This window comes from Felis catus, chromosome B1 (genome assembly GCF_018350175.1).
Source record: "Felis catus isolate Fca126 chromosome B1, F.catus_Fca126_mat1.0, whole genome shotgun sequence".
NCBI lineage: Eukaryota > Metazoa > Chordata > Mammalia > Carnivora > Felidae > Felis > Felis catus.
The window spans coordinates 127394114-127407767 of NC_058371.1; the positions used below are offsets into that span (position 1 = coordinate 127394114).

At 36.1% G+C, this 13654-nt stretch overlaps 1 protein-coding gene across 2 annotated transcripts in view; it reads right to left on the reverse strand.

The window, feature by feature from the left end:
- GRID2 (glutamate ionotropic receptor delta type subunit 2) overlaps positions 1-13654 on the reverse strand; it is a 1434457-nt gene that overhangs the window by 218275 nt on the left and 1202528 nt on the right. For both annotated transcript variants that reach the window (XM_019829242.2, XM_045056096.1), the window contains exon 13: positions 3215-3410. In XM_019829242.2, coding sequence (XP_019684801.1) covers positions 3215-3410 — 196 coding nt within the window. The remainder of the gene's footprint in view (positions 1-3214; positions 3411-13654) is intronic.

The window sequence follows — 13654 nt, forward strand, 5'->3', positions numbered from 1 at the left end:
CTGTGATCATTGTACAGATGAGTAGATAAGTCTTAGAGAAGCCAAGGTACTTCTCCAAAACTATACACCTAAGACCTAGAAGAAGCAGGAAAGGAAAGCAGATAGGTTTTTTTTTTCTAGGAATAGGGTTCTTTCCATTTTTCATAATAGATTTTTTAAAAATGTGTGACATTCAGTAACAGCATTAGAAACACTAACCCAAGTTTAAAGGTGATGCAATAGTTACATATTTAAAGAAAAAGAAACAGCAAAGTCTAAAAAATAATTAACCAATCTTCTCAGCACAGGATGGAAAATTATCAATAGCCTAGTCTAAAACATTTTTATTTCACAGAATCTCTGATTGAAATTTTCTCTGTATGGATATTTATGCTTTCTCTTTACATATACACAACTGTCAAATTAAATTCTTTATGGTTAAAAGACATAAAGGTAAAAAAGAAAAAAGAAAATGTAGGAAACCGTGTGTACACACTTTGAAAAAGAGATGTTTTCTTAAACAATTCTGAAGACTTTGGAATATATATATGTATATCTTAATAGATACATGACCGTTTACAGCTTCTATGTGCCATTTCATATCTTATAACTTTATGATTTATTTTGGAAATGCCAGGATATGGGAAGTGTACCCAATTTGTATTACTACAAAGAATGGAAGGTATATGAGCTGTGCGTGCATGTGTGTGTGTGTGTGTGTGTGTGTGTGTGTGTGAGAGAGAGAGAGAGAGAGAGAGAGAGAGAGAGAGAGAAAGAACATAAGAATAAAACAAGGCTTTGACTACATGTATCTACTTGACTGGCTACCTCTGAAATTTATGAGTCTCTTATTGTCTCACTGTTTATACTCTTTGCATACTCTTACCCAATTCCCATACACCAGCTATAGAGACCTTCTTGAGAGGTAATAATGAATCACAGCATTCCCCTATTTTAGTAGCATTTTTTTCCCATCCAAATAAAAGCCGAATTCCTAAGGGCAACAGGTCCTTCATCATCTGTCCCTTGTTACTATCCCTCCTTCCATGCTCTCTCATTTGACATGTTCCAGTTCATGTTGATTTTAACTTTTTTTTTATAATTATTTATTTTTGAGAGACAGAGCACAAGTGGGGAGGGGTAAAGAGAGAAGGAGACAGAATCCAAAGGAGGCTCCAGCGTCTGAGCCGTCAGCCCAGAGCCCTACACGACAGGGGCCCGAACTCACAAACCGCGAGATCATGACCTGAGCCGAAGTCCGCTGCCTAACCGACTGAGCCACCCAGGTGCCCCAATTCATGTTGATTTTAAACTGGCTTCTTGAATGTACCCTCAGGCTTTTGCCTAGGCTATGCTTTGTTTGGATGCCTTGCCACCCTCTCTTCTACGTGAACAGCTCCTGATCAGGCAGGCCATCACAAATATTTTATCTCCTCAGGGAAATGTACTTGATCACTCTTCTTCAAGTAGATGTTCTCTTTAATTTCTATAAGAGCACCCGAGTTTTTTTTTTTCATAGCATTAATCATAATTTAAGTCATTTTGTTTGATCATGTGTTTTAGTTTTCTTTTCTTTCTCTCTCACCAGACTATACTTCACAGATCCCATGATCATTTCTCTGTGGTGGAGTTCTCTACAGTTCTTAGATCACTGCTTGGTCCAGAATTGTTGCTTACCAAATATTGTATGAAAAAATGGATAAATAAATGATGAATGAGTGAGTACATATTTCTTAAAATATTTTCTGAGTATCCTTATGTCTGCTTGGAGAAAAAAAAGTGAATGTTATCTGAAATGATATGGTATAGAAAGAGGTTGTAAAGTGTGAAGAGCTTTGGCTTCTGATGTAGAATAGAAATATAAACTATGAATGTAATCATCCCCAAGAAAACAAAATTATTCTTAACAATTAATAGTATGAAGGAAAGGAACTCTCCTAAAAACCACTTAGTATTCTTATTCTGGGGTTTAAATTCATTAATAACCTATGTGTATCTAGTAAATCCTAAAATGTCTACCCTCTCATTTCCCCCAGACAACATCTAAGTCCACTCACTCAATGATTCTCTCCCACCCTCCACTTCCTCCCAGTAACTGTCGAACTTCTAGAAGCCAGTGGATTTTAGGATCAGTACTTGGGTCCTGGGAAAGGACTTTAATATAATAAGGGTGAAGGAGTTAGAGGCCATTGCTAACATTTCAAGGACATTCACATCCTAATGCATCATTAGTACTTGGAAAGAGGTTTATATCAGCATCATTACCTTTTAAAACAATGATATCAACTAGGTTCACTCTAGGGAAGCATAATAATAGCAGCAGCAGATAAAGGACATCATATGAAAAGGCACAAAATAATGCTAGAACCTGCAGCAGAATATTTTCTATAGCCATCAAAATGTTCTCCAACAAGGAACTCAGACATGGGGTCCAAATTACTCTGCTGTGGAAGGTTATGAGAAAAAGTGTATACCACCCTGTTTCTGTGATTGACATTCATTCATTCATTCATTCACCCCACAATTATTTACTGAATGTCAACCATTGTGATTTTCACCGTGCTAGCCACTGGGATAATTTTAAACAACAATCATTCAGTTCTTCCATGCAGATTGGTAGGGCTTGAGGAAGACAAGATTACTTCTGTATACGTTTTTATAAACCACAGCCCAGAATAAAAACTAGCTTCATGTTTTACACAAAGGGATGCTTCATAATCTTTTTTTTTCCCCTGGTAAAATATCTTCTAAATGATGGTTATTTAAAGAAAGATAAAGATAAAGATTTTCACTTTTGAAATAGACATTTGTAGGCACTTTATTTATTGACAAGATTAACTTTTACCCACCACATCATAAGTAAAGATAAGGTTTTCATCTAAAAACAAATGCAGGATAGGAAGTACCCCAAAGTCATCTGAAAGAATTGGATAATCTTAATGATATTTGGAACGGGACTTGTAAAAACTTTTTCAGTCTTCATGTACTAGCTTATGTTTTCTAGCTTTGGAATTCCATTGGAGACAGATCCAGTAGACACAGCACAGAAGGCTTTGAATTCCTTCTGCTTAAGCAATGTGTCAACTCAAAATCTTCTTTAAATCGATAGCAGGTATAATTTAACTACAAACTCTATGTCGGAGTTAAAATAAAAATAAATAAACCGATCTCAATGTAGCAATTGCAATATGGGAGACAAAATAGTGGACTCTAAATGAAGAACTATGACCAGTACCTTTTGAATGCCTGCTTGGGATTCCAGAACGTTATTCTCTGATCCATTGCTTCTGTTGATCATCCTCCACATTTGGGAATACATGCTGTCTCTTTCAAAAGGATTCATTCCTTTCATCCGGACATGTTCATACACGGCAGAGTCCAGTACTGTGCCATAAGGGATGTCTGTTTGCTTGGAAAGGTCCTGGAGAGATCTTCATTATTAGGAGAGAAGAAAGACACAAGAAAGAGTACTGAACACTTTCAACTGGAAATAAAGCTATAGAAAGCAGAGAATAATATAATATAGATGTCAAATTGCTTTCTTATTCTGTGGTTTCTTAATATTAAATTGTAATATACAAGGAGAATTGTTGTTAGGGTATATGGCACTTCCACAAACCATTCGAAGGCAAAATCATTACTAAAAGAAAAATGAAAATTTCTAGTGGTAAGGCAATGCTTTTTTGTGTGAACTTCACTGTGAAAAGAGCAAAAACAAAGCTAGCAATGCCATTAAAGCAAAGACAAATTAAGTTAGATTGCTAGATAATCATATAATCATTTAGTTTTTAAAAAGTTCAATATGTTATAACCCTTAAGCTTATGTTCTTTTAGGTGGCAATGCTTGAACATTTTTTATAAAATAATTATATTTTGCATAAACAGCATATTTTGAGGTCAAGTGTACTACTTAAAAATTAGTATTTATGATAGTCACTATTTAACAACTGGCTACCCCATACATTTAGCACCTAACATACGTTATTCTCACAGCAATGCCCCATTTTCAGAAATATTTCACCCATTTTATAGATGAAAAAACAGGTCGAGAGTATAAAAAAACTTGCTCCATGGCACAGTCAGTGAGGGATCAGACAGGTTTCAGATGTAGATCTGACCGGCTTCAAAGGCTATAGTATTTTCACTGCAAGCTGTTGTCTCTTATTTCTATATTTCTTTTGCTGTATTGGCTTTAATTTTGTGTGTGTGCATGTGTGTGTGTACATGCACACATGCACATGTGTGCATGTGTGTGTGTGTGTGTGTGTGTGTGCGTGAGAGAGAGAGAGAGAAAGAGAGAGAGATTTCTATTTGTACTCAAATAGAATAAAATTCATGATTCTGGAAAGCTAAATATATTTTCAGCTTCCTCTTTTACAGAATAATGCTCAGGATTTTCAAATCAGTCTCTACGTTATAGATAGTATTAGCTTGTCCTAGGTTATTCATCTCTATATTGGTGGTCAGTTTCCTCACATTTCAGTTTCTGAGCCACTCTATACTTTCTAACTTGGAGAACCAATTGCTGTTCCACTGAAACTCATTGAATTTGTGTAGGTGCTCAACTCTAATGGCTGAGTTTTAGGAACAAATGTGTCTTTGGCATGCTCTTCAAAAGTAGACGCTGGCATATTCAAACTCACTAACGTCTGAGAACGGCGGCAGATGCTCTGGAACACTACACCGTATTTTCAATAAGAATACTCACAGTCCTCCACAAACATGGGTCATGAGTCTCATGTTATGTATACCTCTGACCTTTTTGGTCTGTTTCTAGATGGAGTTTGGTAATGACTTCCTGGGGGCCTTTGCAAACAACACTAGCATTGGGCAAGGGTATTGGGAATACTCTTGCAGGTCACCGGTTTCCATCATGTGCAAAACTGTATCCCAAACGATAAATTATGGGCTGTGTTTGATAGAGGAGGATTTGTGCCAATTTATAATGACAACTTTCAGCAGAATTTGGTCTATGTTTTATTGAGTTTTGGGTTGTTGATGTGTATTATTTACTCTATGGAAACTACCACGATAATTCCTTTTTGTTCAGTACTTCGGCTGCATAAAATGATGCATTTAAAAATCACTATTTCCAAGGAAAAATTTGCTGGAATATTCTACAACTATTAAACCAATTTTACCACTTATAAAAAGATAAAATGACAGTATAAATTATAATTGAAGGGTACATCAGGAATAAAAGTGAGCTACACGTAGCCAGGGTGCAAGCTAATACCAGAGTGACAGGGCATTTGTTCCTGGGACATACCATGCTTATCTTGTTAACGGTATAGCAGTACGAATTTTATGTCCAAATACAATTTGCTTCTCACTTACTGCTGTTTCCAGTAGTAGGAGTGAAACTATTCAAAACATTAACATTTTAACATATTTCCCACTCTGTAGTGGAGGATGCTGTAAAGTGGTAGCACAGGGGGAAAACTGAAACATTAATACAGATCATAATAGCAGGCCTCACTTGTTCAATATCTATAAATACAAGGGCCTATTCTAGGTAGATGTATAGAGCTTGTACCTTCTAGAACCAAAGGTCTCATGGCTAACGGCCATGTCGTGGCTCATCAGAGACCCTCTTAGGATAGGATTGGACACTTGCTCCTTAGAAGATTCAGCGATCAATCTCTCCTATAATTCTCAGAAATCTTCAATTTGGTGGTGGTGAGATCATAATCTAGGGCTCAAATTTTTATATGCTTATACTTAAGTATATAACTTGTTTGCCCAAACAGCCATACCAGCAAAATACTGTTAAATAAATGAACACTCCTCTTAGCTTTCCATGAAAAGAAAATTGAAATAAAATGTTGGGATCATTAATATAATCAGGTTCCTGTGGCATAACATCGCTTTAAATATTAGCTTCACAACTTAAATATCAAACTATAATACAAACAATATTGTTGGTGAAACTGATTTGTACACAAAAATTTTAAAGGGATATCTCAATCTATTGCCTAGGTGAAATTCCTGATGTCAGAAAAAAAAGCATTTTATTTTCAACATACTTCAGATTCAGAATAGCAGAGCTTTTTGTAACTTAGAACAAAGGCATTTTCTCTCTAGCTTCGTTTCTGGTATCAAGTTCAGCTTATAGATTTGCCTTGAGATATGCTTGCAATAAAAATTACAGCTTGTCTGATTCAGCATCGTTCTATTATAGTATACAGAGATAACACTGAAGGTGACAAAAATAAAATGAAGCAAAATGAAGTGAGCACAAACAGCTTATTACAGAAAGTGAAGGCTGTTTTAGGAGCCCAACACAGAAAGAGAGTGCCCATTATATGTGGTCATTTTGTTATTTTCAGGTTAGTAAGATTTTAGAGCAATATCAGCAGAAATGGTGTGGCCTATATTATGAGCCCCTAAAAGAAATCTAGCAAATTATTCCACTAGTGGTAGAATAGGTAGTAATCCTCAAAAAAACTGTATTTGAAGTTCAACATCTGAGTGCATTTAGAAGGGCCAAGTCTTTTTTTAAAAAATGCAAAACAATTATAAAATAATTAATAAATTAATATAAATATATTCACCACGGCCAATATATAAATTAATCAACCATGGCAAATACTGTCATTTCTTTTTAACCGTTGACAATGCTTACCCAGAAGAAATGGGAACAATCTAGAGCATTCTAGAAAATTGTTAACTTGGAATATACTCATACCAATATATTCCATTTCTCCACTCAATCACACAAAACCCACAGGTACTCACATAAAACTCAGCAAATGATCACTCCACAAATCTGTTATTGTTGAATCTTCCTCTCCCAACCTCACACCCCAACTCATGCACACAGAATTTAAAAAAAAATGAGAGTCTATAGCTATAAGTGGTGAATAATAAAAGAAAGCAAATGGTTTGCCATCTAATCACTGTTTTCCCAACATCTTTTTGAAATTCGACTTTTATTCCTTGTACTGGTGTCCTACACTACTAATGACCCGTGGGTACTAAAGAATACTGACAGCTGATAAGTAAGTGACATTTAGTTATTTGCATGAACGTTACATATACTAGGAAAACTGTAATTTAGGGCACTTCTGGGAAGTAAATTTGAGGAATTTGGGGGGATGTAGGCTGATTGCAAACTCTTTCCATGAGAAAAATAAACACTCAAAACCCTTCAAGCATAGAAAATTAATTTTGATACATGTGATCCTCTGATATTAGATATTAGTAACTTTGACATTGGGTAAATTAGATTTAAAAAACTTTTCTTTCTTTAATGTTCATTTATTTTTGAGAGACAGAGCGTGAGCAGGGCAGGGGCAGAGAGAGAAGGAGGCACAGAATCGAAAGCAGGCTCCAGGCTTTGAGCTGTTAGCACAGAGCCAGATACGGGGCTTCAACTCATAAACCGTGAGGTCATGACCTGAGCTGAAGTCGGATGCTTAACTCACTAAGCCATCAAGGCACCCTGGGGCAAGTTAGATTTTAAAGTCAAGCAAATAGATTATTTGTGTGCCATATGATGTTAGTTATCCCTGTTAACTGGAATTTCTTCATCTAAAAATGGAGAGAATAAGAGTATCTAAAGGTGATGATAAAAGGACCTGTCATATCAGCACTCAATCAAGTTACCTACTGTTTTATATGAAGATTATTATTATTATTATGATTCACCTCCTACTAATGCCCTATTTAACGATTTCTAATGGATTTTAGTGTGTGGCAGGATAGCCCCTTTATAAATATTGTGGATGAGCAGATTCATGAATTGGGGTCGAAATGAAGACTCATTAGGAAATGAGCACGAGATTTTATATTTAATTTTTTAAATTACTCATTTTATGAGTTATTTAAAATATTTAAATATATTCTTTAAATATTATTTAAATAACTCATTTACGTTTCTAAAAGTGTCAACTAGTTAAAAATCTAATGCCTATCCTCTTGCAGTGAACTTTCACTCATATTTTTCACCTATTTTCCTTTTAACAAGAGAATAGATTTTACTCACAGAAACTTTAAAATAACACTCCTAAATCTCTCTTGTCCATCTGTTTTCTTTCTTCTTTTTAAACATTTGAGCTTGGTTTTGTGGGATGCTCAGCAACAAATGGCTGCCAGCTCTAGCTCTGGGGAATTGTAAGTCTAATCCCATTTTTAATGGAATGGAATAAGTCAACTTAAGTTATCACATCAGAAGCGATTTTTCTTCGGGGGAGAGAAATGGAACGCGGTTGATAGGATGGGTGCTAGATGCTTCAGGCACAGGGGATGACGGTGGGAGAGAGACAAACAAGTGGGGATATATTAAAAGCGTCTTCCAGCTCGGTTCAGGTTTTTTCTCCCACACTCCCTCCCCAGTTTCTTCCTCTGGATGCTGATTTCAGCATCTGCCAAAGGAGAAAATTTTGTTGCAGCTCTACGAGCCCATCAGTAACCACATTAAAAGTCTGCCTGATGCCCACTGTTGTTCATTGGACGCAGCAGCTGAACGTTTTGTGAGTACAGAGGCAGGTTTTGCCGAAAACAAAAACAAACATAAAACAAAACAAAAACCCCAAAAACCAAAACCAAAAAAAAAAAAACCCAAAAAACCAAAACCAAAACAACAACAAACTGCTCCAAAATTTAAAACTCAAAAGAACAACTAATATGCCAAATAAAGGTCCACTGGACTGAGAATTAGTGTCACTGAGACCGAAGAAGAAGAGAAAGTGTCAAAAAATGGATTGAGGTGGCCAGGTAAGGCAGGCCTGCCTCTGAGAGGTACAGCCAACAGCCAGCACTAGGCAATCTCTTAGTTTCTACAAACCTGGGTTTTGAAGATGTAAAGATTTGAGTTTCAATCCTTGAACAAGTTATTTTTCCTCTCTAAACTGCAATCAATTTCCCTATTAGTGACAATAATAATTTTGTAATAATATAGCTTAAGGTTTGGTGTAGATATTGATACAAGACACTTACCTTAGTATTTAACACTCTATGAGTGCTCCATTACTGGTACTTGCAATTATTAATTTCGTTACTAATGCTATTACTTTGTTCTCTGTTATGATTTTTGGAATTGTCATATCCTTATTTTTCCTACCACCTAAATTCATTTCAGATTCCTCACCTGTGGCCTTTCTGTCTCTTACCCTATCTAATCTCTCATTAATTTCTATACATTTTTACCTCCTGAATCTTGCAAATCTGTCACTATGTTTGTCCTCTCATTGCTAACACTCTCATTACTTTCACCTAGAGAATTATTTCTAAGTGTTTTCTCTATCTCTACTTTCACCCACCTCTAATCCATCTTCCACACCACAGCTAAAGTCTGATACTATCCCTGTTTTATTTAAATACTTCCTATATACTCCACTACCCTTAGAAAATATCTCCAAATCCATAGCATTCAAGAACCTTAAAAAATTTGGCCTAAAATTTTTTCCATTTTTAGAAAAACCTTTTGCCTCATTCATACTCCCATTATAGGGCAAACAGAACATGTCATCATTCCTTGCTTGATAGGTATTTTCTTTGCATGTCTTCTTGTCTACCTGGTGAATTCCTTTTTTTCAAGTTCAAGGTCAAACTCAGCTGCCTCATCAGTGCTTTTCTACTACTTAGAATATGTTCATATTTTAGCATTCTGTTATGAAATTTTACTTCTCTTCAGATTACATTTTGCTTATTCATACACACACACACACACACACACACACACACACACATACTTTTTTAGTTCATCTTTGAAACTCACAGTCTAACCCAGGGTCTGGAAAATAGCAGTCAATGAGACTCATTTGTTTTGGCTACTCTTTACTAGAAAAATGCCTTTATCTTAGAAAGCCAGCATTCCCATTAAACTAGCATTGCATAACATAGTATTGGAAGACTTAGCCTCAGCAATCAGACAACACAAAGGAATAAAAGCATCCAAATCAGCCAGGGGGAAACCAAACTTTCACCCTTCACAGATGATATGATACTTTACATGGAAAACCCAAACGATTCCACCAAAAAACTGCTTGAACTGGTCCATGAATTCAGCAAAGTCACAGGATATAAAATCAATGCACAGAAATCGGTTGCATTCCTATACACCAACAATCAAGCAACAGAAAGAAAAATCAAGGAATAGATCCCATTTACAACTGTACCAAAAACCATAAAATACCTAGGAATAAACCTAACCAAAGAGGTGAAAAATCTATACACCAAAAACTATACAAAGCTTATGAAAGAAATTGAAGAAGACACAAAAAAATGGAAAAAATATTCCATGTCCTGGATTGAAAGAACAAACATTGTTAAAATGTTGATACTACCCAAAGCAATCAACATATTCAATGCAATCCCTATCAAAATAACAACAGCATTCTTCACATAGCTTAGAGCAAACAATCCTAAAATTTGTATGGAACAAGAAAGGACCCCAAATAGCCAAAGCAATCTTGAAAAAGAAAACCAAAGCTGGAGGCATCACAATCCAAGACTTCAAGATGTATTACACAGCTGTAATAAAAAAGACAGTATGGTACTGGCACAAAGACACTTAGATCAATGGAATAGGAGAACCCAGAAATGGACCCACAAATCTTTGACAAAGCAGAAAAGAATATCCAATGGAATAAGGAAATGGTACTGGGAAAACTAGACAGTGACATGCAGAAAAATGAACCGGGGACACTTCCTTATGCCATACACAAAAATAAATTCAAAATGGATGAAAGACCTAAATGTAAGATAGGAAGTCATCAAAATCCTGGAGCAGATAGCAGGCAAAAACCTCTTTGACCTTGGCCACAGCAACTTCTTATCAACACGTCTCCAGACACAGGGAAACAAAAGCAAAAATGAACTATTGGAGCATCATCAAAAGAAAAATCTGCACAGCAAAGGAAACAATCAGCAAAACTAAAAGGAAACCGATGGAAAGGGAGAAGATATTTGCAAAGGACCTATCAGATAAAGGGTTAGTATCCAAATCTATAAAGAACTTAACAAACTCAATACACAAGAAACAAATAATCCAGTGAAGAAATGGGCAAATGACATGAATAGACACTTCTCCAGAGAAGACATCCAGATGGCCAACTGATACATGAAAAAATGCTCAACATCACTCATCATCAGGGAAATACAAATCAAAACCACAATGAGATACTGCACACCTATCAGAATGGCTAACATTAACAACTCAGGCAACAACAGATGTTGGCGAGGATGTGGAGAAAGAGTATCTCTTTTGCACTGCTGGTGGGAATGCAAACTGGTGCAGCCACTCTGGAAAACAGTATGGAGGTTCTTCACAAAATTAAAAATAGAACTACCCTACGGCCCAGCAATTGCACTACTAGGTATTTATCCAAGGGATATGGGTGTGCTGTTTTGAAGGGGCACATGCTCTCCAATGTTTATAGCAGCACTAGCAACAATAGCCAAAGTATGGAAAGTGCCCAGATGTCCATCGACAGATGAATGGATAAAGAAGATGTGGTATATATATTCAATGGAGTATTACTCAGCAATCAAAAAGAATGAAATCTTGCCATTTGCAACTACGTGGATGGAACTAGAGGGTATTATGCTAAGTGAAATCAGTCAATCAGAGAAAGACAAATATCATATACTTCACTCACAGGAGGACTTTAAGAGACAAAACAGATGAACATAAGGGAAGGGAAGCAAAAAAATAATATAAAAACAGGAAGGGGACAAAACCTTAGAGACTCATAAATATAGAGAACAAACAGAGGGTTGCTGGAAGGGTTGTGGGAGGGGATATGGGATAAATGGGTAGGGGCATTAAGAAATCTACTCCTGAAATCATTGTTGCACTATATGCCAACTAACTTGGATGTAAATTTAAAATAAATAAATAAATTAATTAATTAATTTAAAAAAGAAATGCAAAAAAAAAAAAAACCCTAGCATTGCTTAAAAATGGGATTTTTATTATATTTTACCAGCCATTTTGTGGGTGACTAATAATGGCCAGTAGTATTTAGTAGTTAAAGAAAACAAACAAACCAAAAACTAGTTTTTAAGGGAGCTTTGGAAATTTCTCCTGTAACAAAATTAGCTGCAAAAGCTTTATCCGACACCAATGAGTTGTCTGACAAGACATTTTGCCATGTATGTAAAATAAATGAATTCAGAAGCAAATCAAATAAAAAGAAAATCCAAACAAATAGAAATGAAATAAAGTATTTGGAACAGCAGAGGTTGTAGTCCATAATTCAAGTAGACATACGGATCTGGTACAGAGTGGAATATCTGTTCCTGAAAGGGATACGTATCTAAAGCAGTGTGGAAATGGAGCTAACAAGTAGTGGATAGTTTGATGAGTGATTTCTGACTAATGGATCAGAAGCAAGCTGAAATGGGGATGAAAACTGTTCAATTAACTCCACTAACTGAAATGATCAAAAAATGTAAAAGAATTCATGATTTTCATAGCTAAGGAAGAGATAAGCCCCAGAACAGAGAGAATAGTCACTGTTGGGTAATACTGAGTATTATCACCAAAAACTAAATTAAGTTTTTTCCTTTTGAGCGTTGAGTATTTACATAAAGAAGGGGAATTTGTACGCTCTACTTATAAGAGGATGGAATAAGCACAAAGGAAAGGCTTCCCATCTTCCTAGTTACAACATATCCAAGGCCACTTGTCTTTTGAGAAACAACATTCTCCATTTTGGTAGTTCCTTCTCCTAAGTGAAGTCTTCCAAACCCTCTCAGACACAGGTTTGTAAAGAAAGTCTGATGAAATATAAAAGTATCAAGCGTCAGTGATGGGGCAAGCCAAACTCTAACATTTTTCATGTCAGAAGAAAGTTTGGATTGCAGATGGCTCAGTCCCTACAGAAGACTCAACGAGAGATACTTTAAGTGCATGAGGGGACTACTACTCAATGAAAACAGGCTCAGGGAAGAGTTTAATGTTCTTTAGCCCAATAATGTTAACTTTCTTATTTTAAGAAGATTAAGATCAAAGTCATGTTAGTGAAAGAAATACGGTTTTGTCATAAAAGATTAGATTATATAGCCAAAGGTATAATTTGTGGGGCAAGGTAATTCAGAAGGAACTCAGCCACAGCAGTCTCTGGTAGAACAGTAAAGTGATTGTGTCATCCTTCTTCTCAAAGTGCCAGAGATTTTTCCTTCTCAAGACAGCAGAAACCTAAAGTCTAAGGCCAACAAGTTTGAATGATACCAAAGAGGGCAGAGGGCTAGGATTTTTTTTACTTGTGGAGACAGGGAGAGTTTCTCAAGAGAGGCCCCTCTGGATGGAGAGGGTGCTTCATAAGAGGGGCCATCAGAGGACCAAAGAGGAGTGAGGATTTACAGACCAGGTATCAGAGGACGAGAGTGGTTCCTTGTGGGACACTCAAATAAGGCCTGAATGGTGCAGTCTCCTCCAGTCTCTCTGTGTTGTCCCGTCTCCACTCCTGTCACACATTCTTCACTTGCCCTCAACCCCGCCCTTACATGGCTCAACAGAATAAATTAGATATAAGACAGCTTCAGGTCTTTGCACTGTAAACTTCTTTAGAATATTTTTTTGATCTTTACTTTTAAGAACTATTTATTTATTTAGGTGTTGAGTTTGGTGATTTTTTAAAAATATATTTTGGATATTAACCTCTTATAAGATATATCATCTGCAAATATCTTCTCCTGTTCAGTAGGTTGCTTTTTTGTTTTGTTG